Raw genomic sequence first — 19,902 nt, 5'->3', positions numbered from 1 at the left:
AGAGGTTCAGAAGGCCAACCTAATTACTTGGAACAGGGTAACCTCTGGACAAGCCAGACCAATCAGGGTAGCGATCGCGACAGTCAAGACTAGGTCTCAAGAGGGGTGAGGGTGACTGAAAGCCTGTAATGAGCACACAAAGCAAGGACACGTACAAATTACTCCAAACAGGTGTTATATTAAAAGTATATACACATTTATTCCAAGGCCTTTGCAACAATGACCGTAGCGAGAAATCACGATAAAACTCTAGTAAACCAACACATACCAAACCAATACAATATATATACAAATACAAACGAGTCTAAAGCGTTAGATGCACGAAATGTGTAGTCCACCTAGAAGGGGTGGAAAACGGGCAGTGCGAAATAATGATTAGACCCAGTCCGCCTTCAGAGGCACCTAACTAAAAGGAAGTCCAAGCCCTACGAAGAGTGGAGCCTTGTGCTCAAAAGTACCTGCACACGCTGGTGCCAACCGGCAAAAAGGGGAGTCTCTTCGAGGCAATCAGGCAGTTCAGTTTGGTGCACAAATGAAGAAGAACAGAGTTCCGTGACTCAAGCGCAGCCTCCACTGTGGGCAGAAGCAGAGCGCGAGTACGGAAAGGCGTGCTGTTTGACACAGCGGGGAAAAGCTATGGGCTCCTGCAGGAGGGCGACCAGTTCCTAGCTATGCTACTCACCGGTCCCCGATGCAAGCAGACCCAGGCTTCTCCGCGTCAGTTTCAGTGCTGGCAGGTTCCGGGGAGCAGGGGACGTCTCGTCGTCGTGTAGATTCTGCAGCAGCAGAGTTGAGTTAAAGATGTCCCAAACGAAGTGAACCCGCACAGTTTGTTACCACAGCAGGGCAACGGAGCGGCCGTGTGTATCTCAGCCAAATGTACACTACTCACTTCAGACCTGTGAATGCCAAGTGTACGAATCGTGTGAGAGTGACAAGGACTCGAAATACAACACAACCTGGCGGCGGTTACAGAGCAAGACTCCTGGGTAGGCTGGTCAGTCTGCTGGATGGCCCAGAGACACTTCCGAAGGCTTACGTGCAGGAGATGGTTAAGATGCCGAGAATAGCTGTCCCCGCTATTCCAAGGGTCGAAGTACCAGTACAGGCCTTCTGGTTCGATCAGAGGTAAAAGGGTTTCACAAGGCGACAGCAGTGCAGAGGAGCAGTCCTTCAGCGGGTCACCAGCGATTCCTCGGTTCAGCCTCGTGGTTGCAGGATACTTGGCTCCTGTATTCCTTTGTTCGTGAGAACTCAGGAGATCGACATGGTAGTGGCGTTTCCAGCCCCCTCTTATCCACGGTTCCCTTCGCTCCAAAACGGAGGGGACCCAATGGGAGATCCGCTCGTAAAACACTCACACCATACGTGGACCTATCACGGACCACGGTGGTCCCAGGCATTCACACCACACTAGACTCTCTGGCACCCAGGATGTGTATTGGGACCAGACATCCCAGCCCACATCCTGGAGGCACACACAAGGCCTGTAGAAGCCCGCGAAAGCATCTGTGTTTCGCGGGAAAGTACATGCCCAAATAAGGAAGGCCCCGGGTCGGCTCGACCTGGGGAAGGTGAAGGGGGCAAGACGGTCAGCGGACAGGACAAAGGAGCCTCGTGGTCTGGCCATTTTGGGAACCAGGCCAACATTTTGGGCTAAGCGCGAGAAACGCGCTTAAAACGCCAAAAGGAGCTCAAAAACACAAGAAACGATCGCTGCCACCATTCCCGTCCGTGATTCACTTGCACCGATCAGTTACAATCCAAAAAGAGTATCTAGGGCCTGTAGAAGGCTAGAGACCCAAGAGAGCAGTAACTTACTTAGCTTACAGTGCCCTCTTGTGTCATGTTGCACGTAAGCCGCAACATGATAAAGAAACTACGGAAAACAGCGTTTCCCGGTACTGACTGTCTTAAGGGCATGTCCGTTTCCCCGTAAGAATGGAGCGAAAGCCCAGAGGAGTGCGGTAGAAGGCTGCACTGCTCTGGCAAAGTCTAGATCATGGTGAAAACAACAGCAAAAAGTTTAGGGGTTGCCACCTGGAAGGAAAATTACCCACAATTAAGAAATCTTTCCTAACATCAGGCTGAACAATAACAAATCTGAGATATTCCCACTGACAGACAGAACTGGTGAACCCAGTGATCTATATGGTCTCGAGTGGGCGCCTCAACGGGTGAAATATTTGTATTTATTAGGTTCCAAAGCGCTTTACAATATAACAGGATTACAAAGAATAATGTTTATATATAACAAAGAATAATATCTGGGTGTCAAGATAGCATGCACAGCTCAATTAGTGCGCTCCCTCAATTATGATGACCTGGCTGATGCACTATGCGCCAAGATTGACCGCTGGAATCATCTTCCTATTTCACTCATGGGCAGGCTAGCTCTGGTGAAAATGATTATACTCCCAAAATTCTTTTATCTCTTCAGCACAGTGCCACTGTGGCCAGGAAGGTCCTTCCTCTCGAGAATACAAGGGGCATGCTCAGCATTTGTGTGGAAGGGACAGGTGCGAGCTAGCTGGAAGCGGTTAACAATGACATATGAACAGGGAGGGGTGGCAGCTCCTGATTTTGAATTGTACTTCCTAGCCGTACAGGCTTCTTATGCGATAAACTGGACGGAGGGTGGACCCGATGCGTCTCATGTGGCACTGGAAAAACAGGGGAGACCCGGCCTTCCTCTTACATGGGCTACCTGACGGAAAGGCAAGGAGCGACAACCAAATGAACCCCGTCCTAGTCACGCAACGAGAATGGGCCAGGTTAGTCGGCCACCATAGCGGCACCATAAGGCATAATCCAGATATGCCTGTTTGGGGCGCATCATACCTGCCGCCATCGCAAGAGCAGAACTTGGCCACACACTGGAGAGACAGGGCCATAATTCACTTTAGGGATCTGTTCCGTGACGGCCAATTTGTAATTTGGGACGACATTAAGGCATGTGTTAAGGACACCCCATTGCAGAAATTACAATACCTTAGACTCCGCTCTGCATTGGCGACACTATGGGATGGATTCCCTTGTGAACCGTCCTTGCATCCGAGCATGAGATATGCACTCACTCCCAGTACGGCAAAAAAGACAGCCTCGACATTATACAAACTGACATTATCTGTTAGAAAGGCTCAGATGCCAGATATTAAAGGGGAGTGGGAGAAAGAGCTAGGGACCTGAGACGCACTGGATGCAGCTATGCAGGTTAACTAAACACATTTCCTGTAACTCCACGTACAGGTGGGGGATATATTGACCCACTCAACAGTATTTCACCACATCACCAAGCTGCCTGTCTGCAGAAAACAGCAAATGGCTGCGCTGGCTCATGTGCGCACCAGGACCTCAAAACTGCGTTTTTGCAGCAACAAAAAGATGTCTGCACCTTCTTGCCAAGCACACAGAGGCAGGATGGAACAAGGGGACACACTAAGGGAGCGTGCCAGTGTGTTCTTAGGCAGCACTGCTTTGCTGAAAGCCCAAGATCTCCATTATAAAGGAAACTTTTCACCTTTAAAATAATGCTGCTGACGCTATTTCCATCTGTACTTCCTTAAATCACTGTGATTAATAAGGCGCTGCCATGCCCAGTATTTCATTGTGCCTCAGCAAAACCAGGCATGATTTCTGAATGACAGGCCCTCTGAGAGAAATCAACAAGGAACTTCACTTTTACTCGCATGTAACGCTCACCTGATTCCCGCAGAGGCGCCGGTCTTGACTGGGTGAATGCCGTATCTTCAAAGGTGATGTGTAACACACGGTTGGCTCTTTGGGCTGGACCTCTGTGCACTGTATGTCTGACTTGAAGAGTAAGATGTCTGCAGATAGAAAATATGGGATTAATGAACTGGGGTTATTGGGTGCCTCTCTCCTCTTCCCTTTCTCTTCTCCTGTAGAACCCCAAAGGTTAACGCCCTTAGGTAAGTGAACGCCGAGCTCTCCATCTGCCTCGGGGCAGGGTGCCGTAACCAGTTTCTTCACTGGATAAGGGTGCAGGCCTCTTGACCTCAGAGGACTGCTGTCCGTCGTTAACTGCACGAACGGTAAGTTCTGGGCACTTCAAATGTCTTAAAAGTCTTTTGTAATGATATCTCTTGTTTTGCAGGGTTCCGGCGATGGCGGATGGCGGGCTGATGAGGGTTGAGGATCGAACCTGCGTGAGGAATAGAAGCGCCTGGAAGCACGTAAGTAAGCGCGTGTAGCCTGCTTCACGATGCGCACTAACTGTCCCTTTTATCTTGCAGGTACAAGTTCGGAGCTTTAGAGAAGCTGAAGGGTGCTGGAATACCCACTGGATTCGGCGTGGGAAGGAGTAATGGCACGTGAGTAATAAAGTTGCCCAATGTCTTTAAACGCACCTTCTTTTGTCTTTCAGATGCGGGATGCAGCGCCGAAGGCCTCCGGAGCGTGCAAAGAGCTGGTAAGCTTTTGTCTTTCAGATGCCGGAATGCAGTGCGAAGACCTCCGGAGCATGCCAAGAGTAGGTACGCCTTTGTCTTTCAGATGCCGGAATGCAGCGCGAGGCGTTGGTGACAGCCGATGGACCAGGTAAGAGATGCGCTGCCACTGAAGACCGTAGTGCTAACCTGTTCTTTCTTTGTCTTTACAGGTGCTGCTGAAGACTGGATTCCAGGATGGTAAGCCTTTGTTCCCTTAGGCCCAGGATCAGAAGCAGAAGACACGATGAGCGTTCTGCTGCAGAGAATGCAGAATAACGCAAAGCAAGATTCATCCATCGGGTGTGGTTTAAATAGCCTCCTGTAGTGCTTAGGTGTCTCCTTCCACAGCCACGCCTAGGTAAGAAAAGAGTTCCTGCTTTCCAGAAGAGTTCCAGTGTTCTGAACTTAGGGAGTGGCTCCTGCCCCAACCAACAGGAAAAGTAGTCCCAAACAGAAGAGGATCAGGGGTTCAACTGGCAGGTAAGTAAGCAGCATGGTCTGCTGCAGGTAAGTCCACCCAAGCATTATGAGCCCGGCGCTTCCAGCGCTGGGACTGGGCATCTTTATGAGCCTGGTGCCACTGGCGCCAGGACAGGGTCCAAAAGGTCCCAATTGGGACTGGCTGGCACTCGGAACCGGGGTTATGGGTCTGCTTCCAAGGGAGTCGGGCAAGTCCTGATCTTTTGGAAGCAGAGATCATGACACGCATAGGAAAACGCATTAATTTCTTTACAAATGTATCAAAGCTCAGTAGTTCAAAAGAGACTCCAGCTATCTGAGACATGTCAGTTTCAATGCATCTGTGCTTCAAATAAACTACCGTCTAGAAGAAAATAACTATGGCTGCGAGACAATATTGGGAAGTCAGATGGCAAAATCGAATTTTAACGGAAATGCTCGTTATCTCTGACAATTGGTATCAAGAAGTATTTGTTCAATAGTATTCACTAACCTGACCAGACAGCTACTTCCCGTGGAGGAGACAAATGCTGAAATGAATATCTCCCGGGCAGCCCTGCCCTCCCCTCACCGGAAATAACAAAACCAATGAAGGAAGTAGCACGACCCCTAGGGAAACCCTCAGGGGGAAGAAAGCCCTGTGTAGATGCAGTTTACAGGACGTCTGGAAGAGGTTTTGAGGTAGGTAGCAATCTTCTGGATAGTGGAAGGCTTGTGGCTGTATTGGATTCTCTACGGACAGAGAAAGAAAAGGTAAGTATACTGCTGTGAGAGGAAAGAAAGGTAGAGTAGGATAGGACGGGAGGCTCACACTTACTGGCTGATCCTGCCGGAAGTAACTGAAGGGCTAATGCGGACCCAGAATACTGGAGGTATAACACTTAGGTCCCAGAACGTTAGTAGAATAACCACTCTAAGGATAGAGAGAGAATTACTTTATGCAGACGTTAAGTGGGAAAATTATAGAGGACATGCGGGCAGGAGGAACCGACTCACTTTGGATTGGGAAACATGAACGATGTGATGCTCGGAGTGGAAAATGGAAGTATATGAATTGCCAGGAAAGAACGGGGTCCAATATGGGAGCTGATTTGAGATCTCGAGAAAGGAAGAGAGCCGCTGAGAATGTCTGGGAGAGGTACGATTAAGAAGAGAAAGGTTAGAAAGTAGTTAGAACAAACATAAGTGAGCGCAACCCTAATACCTAGAAGCGAACTTGCGGAGCGCCGGCTTCAACAGTAGCGACACATCGGACTGCAGTTCTTCCGTCAACATACGGAATCACGTGCCCGGCAAGTAACGTCTCTTGAGGACGTGCAGAGTCTGTACCGCTGTCTGCAGTACCGTCAAAGAAATCAGTGGCCATCTTGGATGTACTAGTCCGTATTGTGCCACATAACCTTCGGCTGCCAAAGAGACCAGCGCCGGAATGGTATAACAATGCTAGCAGTTTTCAACACATTTGTAAAAATGGGCTTTTGCAAAACTAAAAGAGAAACATGCCTGTTTAAAAAGTAAACTGTTGAAGGAAAGCCTGCCATTACCTAGCAATGTGAAGGGGTTTGTGGCTGGTGAAAATACATAAATGGGCTATTTTATTCCACAGGTTTGTTTTAATTCATGACCAAATATCAGAAAATAAAGGTTTTAAATCTCCTTGGCTGGATTTGAAAGCTGTCAAAAACAGGTTATTCCGGTTGGCAGAGTCAAAGCTTCCCACTGGGAAGGGAGCCACCCTATAAACTTCCAGGACACGAAAGTGATAATTGCTATCTTGAAAAAACTTTGAATGGACCTAGACAAAGAAAGTTCACACACTCGTCAGACATTCATCTGTGCTCCATGATGGGACAATAGAAGTTCTGGGACACTAACCTGTGAAGAGAAGGGGGCCATAAAACCTTCAATCAAACTGGGAACCCTCACCCCACACAGGGCTGAAGTAACAGTTGATGGCAGCTGAAAAGTAAAAAATAAAAGGTCCAGTGCAGACAAAGGACTGCCATTTGCTTCCAAAGACTATTTTATAAATAAACCTTAAAGACTTTTTTTTATCTCTGCAGCAAGAATTTGTAGAAATGTGAAAATGTTATAGTTTAAATATGATTTTATGGGCTTTCATTGAAGACATGGTAGAATTCACTGACACTTTGGGGACAGAAATGGCAAATTATTGCAGATGACAAGAAAAGCATTCATGTTGCGAATGCAAAGTTTTGTACATACATTCCTTATGATCATCCACCCCTTTAAAGAATTTTAGGCCGAATAGTTCACACTGAAAATGACCAAAAAAGTATAAAAGGGCAAAACAATGTCTCGCAGATTGCAGGATTGGGCGGCTGTGCTCTACAGAAAATATGCAACCTGATTATGTCATTTATTAAGGTGCCCCAACTGTACAAATGTGTAATTTCTGCTATGACAGATATTTGTCTTTTAACTTCATAAAATGCAACCTCCTGAACTGAGTCACATCCCATGGGAGGCAACCAACATTAATTGTCCAATCCAGTTGTTTAGAGGCGGGCTTAGCTAAGCCGGCCCAGCAAAATAGTCTATGATGTCACTATGCATTATAAATAAGAGTCCCTGACCAGACTCGACACACGCACTCTTCCTGACGTTCCTGAATGGCGTTCCTGTTCCATCCATCCAGATTCCAGATCCCAACTACAAGGCCAAAGTATTGCTGACCCTACTCCAGGGCCCACTGCAAAACCCAAGCAGTGCTGATCCTATTCGCAGCAAGGCCTCAAATCTGAAAATCCACTAATCTCCCATTAAAAAGGGGAAAGCTGTGGTGTTTTTGGGAAGCATCCTGATACCACTAACTGCATATCGTCCTGCCATCCAGCTGACCTTTAGTATCCAGTGACCAGAATTGCCACTCCAGTACAGTGCCATCCGGTGACCAGAACTGCCCAGCTGTTTTGCAAGGCGCGCTGCTGTGTAGTGACCAGAAGCGTTGACGGCCCAAAAATCCCAAATCTAAAAAGTGGACTGCGAGTATAATGGCCACCCCATAGAAACCCATAGCATATCTTGTCTTTGTCCTTATCTCACTCTCTAAGTCATCCTATCCTTACCCTGCCAACTTGTTAAAACTGTCAGAATCATTCTTGCAACCCTGCCCTTGATTTCTAGTGCTAGCACCATCTCTTTAATAATTTTGTCTTGTGTAATCCTAAACCATTAATCCTGTTTCGAGTGATCGGACTGGTTTCCGCCAGGGTTGGGCGCTGGGGTGATTGGGTTGAAATCGCGAATCAACCCTGGCTCTTACTGTGTCCATCTCTGGTGGCCTAGCCTGAATACCATAGTGTAAAGTAAAACTGTTCTCGTCACAACTGATTTCCTTTCCTATTTCACAGCTCCATTTTACTCAAAGCACACCTTTTTATATCTTGCATAACCCACCCAGTTTCATAGCTAGACACCTATTTTCAAATCATGTATTTCATCTGTTTTTATTAAAAACCGTTTGGGTAATTTCAGGCGGGAATTAAAAAATTGCAAAGTTTCCAACCTGTCATTTTGCTGCAATCTGTTTTGAAATTTCCACTCATTTTCGAACTGTATGTCATAACATTACAAGGGGTTTAAAATTTTTCTCTCTTATTTGGGGAGGGAAAGTCAGATTTGGATTCAGTTTCCTGTTTCTTATTCCTGATTACCTGCTGCTTCTTTTTATCCACTCAGAATGTATTATATGTGGGTTGAGGGAACATTGCAGGGGGGGGATTCTAACTTGCGTGCTATCTTTCCTAAATCAAAAAGTGCTCCTATTCCGCTATGCTGTGTATATGTTCCACTAGAAGGTTAAACCCAGTGCATTGCTCAAATTCACATTGTAATTATCACCCCATTGGTGATTGCTGCCCCATATTAAAAAGTGTGTGATTTCTTTTTAATTTTAAAATAAATAAATAAATATTGTATTTTACCATCCAGCCTGGTTCATGGTCCATTCTGACCCGGGGTATTTGAAAAGTGTGTGTGATTTGAGTGGTGTACCATCTCAATATTGAGTCTATATATATATATATATATATATATATATATATATATATATATATATATATAAATATATATATAAATAGATGAGCATTTCGGTCGTGCACTGCATACTAGGTTGAGACCAAGGTGTGTGTCACCTGATTGAAATCCTTAACACAGGCTAATCCACTTCAAGATACTGAACAGAGTTCACCTCATCCCAGCACGCCTTACGAAAAAGTATGTCACAGCTGAAGGAAAGTGCCTGAAGTGTGGAAATGAGAATGCAGACATACTTCATATGCTATGATCCTGCGGGGCGCTCACTGAGTACTGGGCGATTGTGTGTAAAGCGTTAGAAGAAATGGTGGGCGAACCTGTAAACTGGGAACAAGGGACATAGGCTCCTCAATCTGGGTCTGTTGCTGGCTAAGCGCGCTATATTGATGAGGTGGAAAAGTAAAGTACCCCCCTCAGTGGAAGAGTGGGTGAATATGTCCTGGGCAAATGACAACAAAGAAGTATACTCCAGCTTGCTACCCTTAATGAATTGCCCGAAGGACATGTGGGGAGGGTTTAGGCAATACCTGCTTAATAAATGTGATGAGGGAACGAGTCAAGATAAAGTGTGATCGCCTGATTATATACGTCACAGTAACCATATGTACTATGCAAGTCACTGTATGGAATGTAATGTTGTAACTCTGTGCAAAGTTAAATAAATGTCTCTTTTTAAAAAGAGTGTTTAGGGCTAAGCCCAAAGCAATTGCAAAGTATCTTGTTGGTATTTGGGGCTTTTCCAGCTTTTCTGCGTTGCGTATTTTCGGGATGTGCTTTGCTTTATGGATGCATGGATGCAGGTGTGGAATGTATGAGGTCAGAGACCGTAATGTTAGAATGTGTATGTGTGAGAGTGAGAATGTTTTGTCTCTGCTGTTCAACCGTAGGCAGTTGGAGGGATGTGGCCTGGTAGTGGGATCCAGTGGGTTCCTGTCCTGTAACTTACTTGATATGCTGTAACTTAAGTATGGACTTACATTAAATGTCCTGGTTCGGTGGGGGCGTGGCTTGGAAGCCATGTGAGAGGACGCGCTCTTGGGAGAGCTCCCGGAGATCCTACATTCATCCTGTGCAATAGTGCATTGGCACTAACTCCCGCAGGCCAGAAACGAGAGTACCCGTCCATGAATGTGAGCTGCACAACTATTGAAGAGCTGAAACCTCCACAAGCCCGGCAACGGTAGATAAATACCATCAAAGTTCCTGGAGTCGCGGACCGGACGGAGAGAAAATGGCGGCCACACCGGACAATGGAGGGGACACAAACGCGTTGAAAGGTACACCCTCGCGGTGATCGGCGGCGACGTGGGCGGTGCAGGCCGTGGAGATAAAGATAAGCCTTTGGGAGAGCGTCGGCGCGTCTCTGTGGGCACCGATGACCCAACGTGGGCCTGGGAAACGGTCGGCGACGGTCGGCGGTCGGCACTAGGACCCGCCTGAGCTGACCGGTGTAACGGACCACGTGCGTTGGCCCTGACCTTTGGGGGACACTCGGATAGTGGCTGATCCTACGACGGGGTCGCGTGTACGGGCCCACGGCATACAGTGGCTGTGGAATGGCGAATAAGGCCGTCAGACAGAGAGTAAAGCAGCCCACATTGGACGAGTTTACCAAGACACCGACGGGCCCAGAGAGTGTTCGGACCAAGGAGAAGCCACCCATGGCCGCGGCTAGCCCAAATCAGGACGTGCTAGCTGCTCTCGCTGAACTGAAAGCGGACTTGAAAAGCGCTTGGGAGGCCAAGCTTGAAATGGTGGTGGCGGACCTGAAAACAGCGCTCGACCTCAAAGTCGGAGAAGTTCGGGAGGAGGTGAACCTGCTTCGACAGGATGTGAAGGCCCTATCGGAGCGCACAGAGAGCCTGGAAAAGGAGGGCAGCGCCAACACGGCAGATTGTGCCTCACACAAGGCCGACCTGCATATTTTGGAACAGAAAGTACGCAACTTGGAGAACAGGGCCGAAGAAGCGGAGGGGCGCGCCCGAAGGAACAATATCCGTGTTGTGGGCATCCCGGAAGGATTGGAGGGTCATAACCCCACGGACTTCATTGAAAATATGTTGCTCCAAGAGATCACCGGGGGTGCGCTGTCGCAGGGTTTTGCGGTGGAGCGAGCACATAGAGCATTGGCTAGGAGGCCTCCACCGGGCGGTCCGCCCAGGCCAATGATAGCCAAAATCCTGAACTACCGTGACCGGGAAAGGATTTTAGAGCATTTTCGTAAAGGAGGAACCATCAAAAGGGGGGAGGCCACTATAACGGCCTACCCAGACTACACCATGATGGTGCAGAGGAGTCGGATGAACTTCGGGGCGGTCAAGAGAAGACTGAGAGAGGCAGGGAAGAAATATATGCTCCTCTACCCGGCCAAATTAAAGGTGATCCACAATAATAGATCCCTGTTTTTTGAGTCACCGGAGGAAGCCATGGGTTGGCTGGACATGCAGGGCAGCCCCCAGGAGTCGGAGGTCCAGGCGGATGAAGGTGGCAATGAGAGATAAGTGCTCTACGACGAGAGAGGGGGTTGCCGGAGACTATGGGATTTGACTATAGTTATTGCTGTGGCCTGGGGAGGCCGGGCTTGGAACTGGATGTTAAATGCACTGTTTGCACTGTAATTGTTGTCATACATGGGAGCCTTTCGGGGCTGGTCCATTCACCCCCGTTTAGTATTTCTTAGTTAAGTGGCCGCTAGGGCGACTTTACCCTACTGGGCTCTGTGTGTAACAGCCGGAACTAGATGTGGGGGGGCCTGAGTTCCCGGGAAGGAGCTGGGCAACAGTTGGGGAGGGAGTTGGGGGGGAGGGGACGGGCAGGGGGAATGGGGGGTGTGGGGGTAGTTGGGGTGTACATAGTGTTGGGAGGTTTGAATGGGATCGCGAGCCCTGAGGGAAGATTTTGGATGAGACTTCTGGATAGCATGAACGAGCGGGGATGGTCGGGGGGGAGAGTGCAAGATATCAGTACATCATGGGGGAGCTAAAATTGTTGACATGGAACGTCAGGGGCCTCAATAGCTATCTTAAACGGAACAAAGTTATGTTGTACTTGAGGCGACAAAAGATAGACGTCGCATTACTGCAAGAGACGCATTTGACCCGAGACAAACTAGAGCTGGTGAAGAAAAAGTGGGGTGGAACGGTGGTAGGATCCGCGTACTCAGCTTATGCTAGAGGCGTGCTGATCTGGGTGGCGCCGCATGTCCCGTTTCAACTGCAGCAGGAACTTGTGGATACTGATGGGCGTCTGGCTATGGTGAGAGGGGTAGTCAAGAACAGAGAGATGTGTGTAGTGAACACGTATGCCCCGAACCAGGGCACGGCAGAGTACTTCCGGACCATGAGTACCAACTTGAGCTGGTGTGTGGGGAGTGCGGTGTTCTGGGGAGGGGATTTTAACTGTGTGTTGAACCCGGGGATGGACAGATCCGACGATAAGGTGATTAGGCCTGCCCCGGCAGCCCGGGCGCTGCGGACGCTGCTGCGGGACTTTGAGCTCGATGACGTGTGGAGGACCAAGCACCCCAATGAGAGACAGTACTCGCATTACTCGGCCCCGCAGCGGTTGCACACTAGGCTAGACTATATTTTTGCCACGTCGGACGTCTTGGTGGATGTGTCTAGTGCGGAATATAAAGCGAGGGTCCTCTCGGACCACTCGCCTATGGTGGTGGGATGGCAATATGGCCGCCCCAGAGCGCGGATCCCGACGTGGCGCCTGCGCGCAGAGGCGCTTAAAGACCAGGCTTTTAGGGAAGACATGCGGGAGGAAATAGTTAGCTATTTCGATACCAACACTGGCAGCGTTGACTCGGCGGGAACTCTGTGGGAGGCCTTTAAGGTTGTGGTACGAGGGGTGGCGATTGCTAAATCGAAAGGTTTGCAGAACGGGGCCCTGGTCGATTTACAGAAGGCGGAGAGAGAGCTGGAAAAGGCGCTGAAGAGCGAGCATATAGATAACGAGCTGGTGCTTAAACTGCAGCAGCAGTGTACAGAACATTGGGGGAGGCTCTGTAATCTAAATTACAAAAAGTATACTGAGAGGCAACATGCGGGAGGAGATAAAACGGGTCGTCTTTTGGCATGGTTATATAAAAGAGAAACCCCAAGTCCCCCGATTAGGACAATAATTAGAGAAGATGGGGAGCAGATAGATACCCAGGAGGGTGTCAATGAGGAATTCGTAAATTACTATAAAGCATTGTATGGGGATCCGGGCGGCGGCGACCGGGAGGAAATGTTGGAGACCCTGCAAGATATCGGGCTGCCCAGGATAAGCACGGAGGAGAGAGAGGAACTAGATGCCCCAATAACACTAGGGGAGTTGGAGGCGGTCGTCCGGCAGCTACCCACTAGCAAGACCCCAGGAACGGACGGCCTGCCCAGTGAATTTTATAAAACTTTTGGAGCGGAAGTACTCCCCCCGATGCTTGATATGCTTAATGAGGTGTTCGAGAAGGGGAGGCTGCCGGAATCGCTCAGGGAAGCGATTATTATACCGCTCCCTAAGCCTAATAAACCCGGGCATAGTTGTGGGTCATACAGACCAATATCTATGCTGAATCAGGACAGCAAAATACTAACGGCTGTCCTGGCCAACAGACTGCGGAGGGTGATAGGCAAACTGGTACACCCGGACCAAACGGGATATGTCCCGGGGAGGAACATTGCCCAAAACCATAGACGACTCCACCGGGTGATTGAAATGGGATCTAACAGTGATGGGGAAATGGCGATAGTGTCGTTGGACGCTGTTAAAGCCTTCGACTCGGTTAATTGGAAGTGGCTGCTGGCGGCCTTGAGAGAATACGGACTGGGACCAGGATATATTAGATGGGCGGAGCTGCTGTACAGCGCTCCGCTGGCTAGAGTTCGGACGGGCATGATTATATCCGAGAGATGGCAGCTTAGTAGAGGCACTAGACAGGGGTGTCCTTGGTCCCCGATGTTGTATATCTTGGCCCTGGAGCCTTTGGCACTGTACCTGCGGCAGCAGTATGATATCGTGGGCATTGAGGTGGGGGGAGAAAACCATCTGATATCCCTGTATGCGGATGACTTGTTATTGTACTTGAGTCATCCGGAGGAGAATTTACAATGTATCCTGGACGTGATGGGGAGATATGCGAGGTTGTCGGGCATAGCGGTCAACCCCCAGAAATCGTACATTTTCCCGTTGGGCTGCTATAGGGGTGTTCCCACGGAGCGGCTGCCGGTGCTCCAGGTGCCCTGGTCAGTCAATACATTCCGTTACCTGGGAATAGATATCTACCACACGGTGGAGGAAGAACACAAGCGCAACACGGAGATGGCTGTTGAGAAGATACGCGCATGTATGAGCTTTTGGCAGAAGTTGCCCCTAGCGATGATGGGGCGTGGGGCGATGATTAAGATGGTAGTTCTGCCTAGGCTGCTACATTACTTTAGCAACATCCCATACATGATCCCTAAGGGCTTTTTCACTAAAATAAATGGGGTTTGCAGAGAGTTTCTGTGGCATGGTACTCGTAACAGAGTAGCGCTCTGGAAGTTACAGAACTTTCATGAAAAGGGGGGAGTCAAACTCCCAAACTTTGAGGCGTATTACATAGCGAGCCAACTACAGTTTGTGTCTAAATGGCTGTCCGATGAAGAGACCCCAGAACTCAGACTATTCGGGCAAGATTGTGCCCCATCATTCCTAAAGGAGGTCATTTGGTTGCCCGAGGCTGTCACGAGAAGGTACCCGGCGATGGTGAAGCTGGGGTGGAAGGTGTGGAGACGGGCATGTACAATGATGGGTGACCCACTTCCGTGTTCTCCGCAAATTCCACTGGTTGCCCTGGCGGGGGTGGATGGACAGCTGAGGGGTATTATTAGGACCTACTGGGAATCGGTGGGGTTGGTGACATTGGGCGATGTGTGGCAGGAGGGTGCCATTAAGGGGTTTGTAGAACTTAGCGAGGAGACTGGATTGCACGAAGGCCAATATGTTACATACCACAGATTGGGGAAGAAAATTCGGGAACTGTGGCCTGAGAATACCATGGCAGATGATTCGGAGGTTACGATGGCAGGGATATACGATACAACGGAAGGGGGACATGAAATTTCTAGGCTGTATGAGATGGTGATGTCGAAAGTTGGGAAGGAACTGACAAGCCTACGATTGGAATGGGAGAGCGAGGTGGGGATCGAAATGGGAGATGGGACGTGGGAACGGGCCTTGGGGTACCACAGGAAAGTGTCTCGAAATGCCAGACTGCAGCAAATACAACTGTACGTCACGCACAGAGCGTACATGACCCCTCTGAGGATATCCAAATTTCGGAATGCAGGCAGACAGGCGTGCCCCATATGCGACGAAGAAAATGCGGACATGACGCATATGTTTTGGGCGTGCCCAGTGATGGAGGGGTTCTGGAGGGAGGTGGCGCGCAAGCTGAGAGAGAGAGGGGTCACGCTTGCCATAGACACCGCCTGGGCATGCCTTCTGGGTGGGTTTCCCAGACCTCGGCAGCAGAAACATGTAAGCAAACTGAAAGACTTAGCGTATGTGCTGGCCAAACGACGAATAGCCATGGGCTGGAAAAAATGTAGCAAGCCACGGGTTGAGGTGTGGTGGAATGACCTACAGAAATGGGCGGAGGCTGAGACAGCGGTGTGGCAGGAGGCGAGTTGTATGTCCTGGGAGGAGGAATTGGGCTCTTTGATGGCATGGAAGACATTGATATCCCGCATATTCGGGACAGGGGTTTCGGGAGATCCAGATGATGACGATGCTCGCTCATGTGCAACAGAAGCGGAACAAGACATGGAAAATGGCTCGCGGGGGGAGGGATCAGGGGAGTAGTGCGCACTAATGGTTAAATGTTTATTGGAATATTGTTCATTGCACTGCTGTTTGGTTTGCATTGTTGTTTGAGTTGAAAAATCAATAAAAAAATAAAAAAAAAAAAAATGTCCTGGTTCCATCCATGCAACATGTATCCAGGAGAACACTTTCTTTACAGAACACCTTAGGCCTCCCTCATTCGGCACCTAATTCTGCAGTCCATATGGAAGTTGATATGCCATGCTTGGAGGATGAACTTAAGCTTGTACCAGTCTTACTTTGGTTAAGAACGTATTGTAATGAGAAAGCCACCTTGAAAAAACTTAAGTGTGAAACGTATAATTTCCAGGAAGGGGAGCTCTGCACCAATTCCCTGGCTAACCCATATGAATCATTGTTTATACAATACTGGCAATACAATTCTCTGAGTGAGGTCACTCTGTATTCGTTTGACAGTCTTAAAAGTATCTTACTGTTACGAAAAATCATGGATTGGGAACCTTATAATGGTATTCACGTGATTTAAACAGATCATATTGTGGCCACCTAACATGGACTAAATTCAAAAACGAGGGCGCTTTAATTACAAAGCACGTTTTAATGTGTTTTTCCACTCGAATTTGGGCCTCATCACGAGTTGGGCAGTAACCCTTAAATGCAGCGGTAGCTGTGTTACCGCTGCATTTAAGGGTCCGTCCAATCTCGAGTCTGGTGTATTTACCCCCAGTTTAGAGCTGGGGGTAAACACGCCAGAAATATCCCCATTTTCGGTGCAATGGACCCAATGTGGAATGGGGAGTAACAGTTGGCACCCAACCCATGATCCGACAGTAATAACGCCGGATGGGTGGGCACTAACGCAAATAAAGTTGGGCGCTATCCCAGCCGGGATACCATACCGCCCAACTCGTGATCAGGCCCCAAGTGGTAACTGCTAGGTGGTCACTGCTGATGCTGTCTTCTTGTAAGTGCCTATTTATAATTGTACCAAAAGAAACCTATTGTATTTCTTCACTTTTTGTTGATGTATGCCGCACCTCATAGGAACTTTTAAATGCTTACACTTAGATGATTACATTTGAATCAATCTAGGCCTGCACCTTTATCCAATTTCTTGGTTACTGCTTTGTTATTTGAGAAGTGTTAAGGCATTAGTAGCACTCGGTTGAAAATAATAGGTGGACCTTTGCATGAATTTCTAAATATTGTACATCCTTATATCTTCCCTATTTATGGACACGGATTGTAATTTGTACATTGGAAGCGCCCTGTCGTTCCTTAAGTAAGACAAAGTTTAAACATTAATTTTCTGTTAACCGTATATTTGGACTTTCCTGCTTTTTTATGTAATCAATTGTATTTTGTTAGTGTGTCTTCTGTACTGAAATTGTATATGTGCCAAACGGTTTTATGGAATGTATTCCAAATTAAACTTTTACTGAATGAAATCAATGGAACTTTGGAACTGATGTATGTGAATGACTAACTCAAGCATTTATCACTAGAGGGCAGTGGCAGCATAAGAGCAGGAGGCTGTGGAAATGCGAGAGAAATTAAGATCAAAAAAAGCAAAAAGAAAGGACGAAAAGATGACGACAGTGAAGAGGAGTCCCCTTCAGTTAACACAAGTGGGTATTGTCTTTCTACGTCGCTTCTCTGTTTTGTGGGGTTTTGACTGATGGGACCCACTTTTGTTTTGTCTGCGTCTTTTTCACTGCAATTAGTACGTATATGTATGTGTATGCATGTTTTTTTGCATTTGAAGAAAAATATAAAGCATGTAAGCACATGTCGTTTGTTGTCTTTCTTCGAAATTAACGTATTTAAAAGTCTCTCATTAAGGCCGATAGAAACTCTCGCTTCATCTGCTTTTGTGCTGCAGTTGTCATTGACAGTGATACACTCTGCGAGGTCACATAAGATTTGCCAACATTTATCAAGGTCTGTCAGTAGGTATAATCGTTTTGGCTCTTTTGAGTAATGTATTGCTAAAGGACCATGTGAATGTTCCAATTGTCTGGGGGACCATTTCAGAGCACCTTTTACCAAAACATAGCAACATCATTCCTCCAGTACATTTGCACAAGGGTCTACCGGGAAAAAAGCCTTTTGCTAACATCTGTTTAGTTATTTTATTTTTACCTCGGGGATTCCTGGGTGCTCAATGAGTCCAATATGTTTTTTATTATTAAAATGATGTTACAAAAACATTATAAAGAGAAAAGGCAACACAACACAAATACATAAAATGCATTGTATTCCAATATACAAAAATACAAATCACATCCAAATAACCACATTAATATAAAACATAATACAAAAAAATCCATAGACAATTTAGAAGTGTCCAAACTTCTAACCATTCCTAAAAGGAGCCACTACACTTTAGATTATTACACTAATTAACCCTCTCCCTGTCTGTCCTAATGGCAAGGTCAGAGATATAACCAATGTTTTGGAAGTCAATATTACAATGCGTCAACATATTCACGCCTATACCCCACATGTTTCTGCCGTTCGTGCAAAAATGCTCAACATTCTTCAGGGGAGATAAAACCAAATTATATCTCCTCAACATAAGGCCCACACACATATGGAAAATGAATCTATGGACCAAAGGTTCTTCCACCGTATTCGTGACACGTGTTCACAGTTTACTAATTACATAATCGCGATCTGTCCCGCATTTATAAATGGTCAACCCACTACAAAAGACAAAACCAAATAAATTCACCATTACACATAAGCACTACTCAGAAACCCTTAGTTAGGTTCCTTACCCATCACAATAAATGTATACATTCTAACCACACCTATTGTCAAGCCCATACCTGTAATTTCTCGTGAGTCAGGATGGTGCATGCGTAATTGATACACGGACACCTTGAATGTGTCAACTCCAAAGCCAAGGTCATCAAAGTCTTATATAGTCATCCCTCGCTCTATGAATGAAGAGAAGGGAAAAGCTCAGCATCTACTGTCCGCTACAATTTGGTACCACTTATCAGAAAATGGTGCAACTCTTATAAAACCTTAAAAGACCACACCACTTGGAGGATATGCCATTCATCTCACTTGGTAACCCTCTAACCACACGCTGCATCTACCATCACCATTATTCACCTCCAATCGTGAAACATAATGCCTACACAGAACCGTCACCCGGAACAAAACATATATATATTTTTGAGGCTTGTGGAATCTGCTTAGATCACATGCTGTGCATAGGCCGACATCTAGTAGAAGTTGCGGAGTATTACAGTTTGTTTTTCGAAACTCGAAAATGGGCGTCGACACAGGGCGTGCCAGTAATACTATCCCTAGTGTGACGTCCACTGTACCCATGATCCCTCACGTGTGTAGGACCCTCAGATTGTTTTTTTCCGCCATACTGGTCGGAAGCATTCAGCGGAGTTCCCTGGCATTAGCCATACTTTGAAAAATATTGTTATATTTCCCCCTTTTTTCTCCACCCTAACGTCGAGCCACCGAAATTCGACACTCCACGCCGAACCAGAGAAGAAGGCGACCGTCGAGAGCTTCACGACAGAGTGGGCCTAGGAAGGCCTCTGGCCTCGGCCCTACAAGTGGGGAGAGTGGGGGGTGGACATACTCTACACTCTTATATATTCTCTTTATATATATTCCTACACTTACCAGTCCGCTGCCTCAAGGTGCGTATGGAGGGTACCCCTTTCCAATTTTGCCCAAAGTGCAACCGCAAGTATCCTTGGGTTGACAGACACGCCACGTGCAATCTCTGCTTGCCAAGGGATCACCCCGAGGCAAATTGCAGAGCGTGTAGTAGGTTAAAACCTAAAACACTAAAAGTCAGTTCCATCAAGCATTGGGCCCACCACGCCAGGCGTCAAGAGGCCATGGCCGCGGAGGGTGCCTTCAGCGACGCCGTACTTTCGGATGGCGAGGACAACACAGTGTCGAAAGACAGCCAGGCGCAGGTCCCCGACCTCTGAAGGTCGTCCGGCAGGGCGGCTATGGGGAAGACCCCCGGCAACGTAAGTGCAACCCACAGCACTTCCAAACACATGAAGTCCCACCGAGACTCGACGCACACGTCGAGCTCTCGAAAAGAGGCACATAGGGAATGGTCCGAATCTGC

The 19,902-nt window shown here is 47.7% G+C and overlaps 1 protein-coding gene across 2 annotated transcripts in view; it reads left to right on the top strand.

The window, feature by feature from the left end:
* The window catches only part of UFL1 (UFM1 specific ligase 1), a 1,228,658-nt gene that overhangs the window by 838,262 nt on the left and 370,494 nt on the right, over nucleotides 1–19,902 (top strand). For both annotated transcript variants that reach the window (XM_069606422.1, XM_069606423.1), the window contains one exon: nucleotides 17,288–17,410. In XM_069606422.1, the coding sequence (XP_069462523.1) occupies nucleotides 17,288–17,410 (123 nt within the window). The remainder of the gene's footprint in view (nucleotides 1–17,287; nucleotides 17,411–19,902) is intronic.

This window comes from Ambystoma mexicanum, chromosome 4p (genome assembly GCF_040938575.1).
Source record: "Ambystoma mexicanum isolate Mex_15411 chromosome 4p, UKY_AmexF1_1, whole genome shotgun sequence".
Lineage (NCBI taxonomy): Eukaryota > Metazoa > Chordata > Amphibia > Caudata > Ambystomatidae > Ambystoma > Ambystoma mexicanum.
This window is presented reverse-complemented; position numbering and strand designations above follow the sequence as displayed.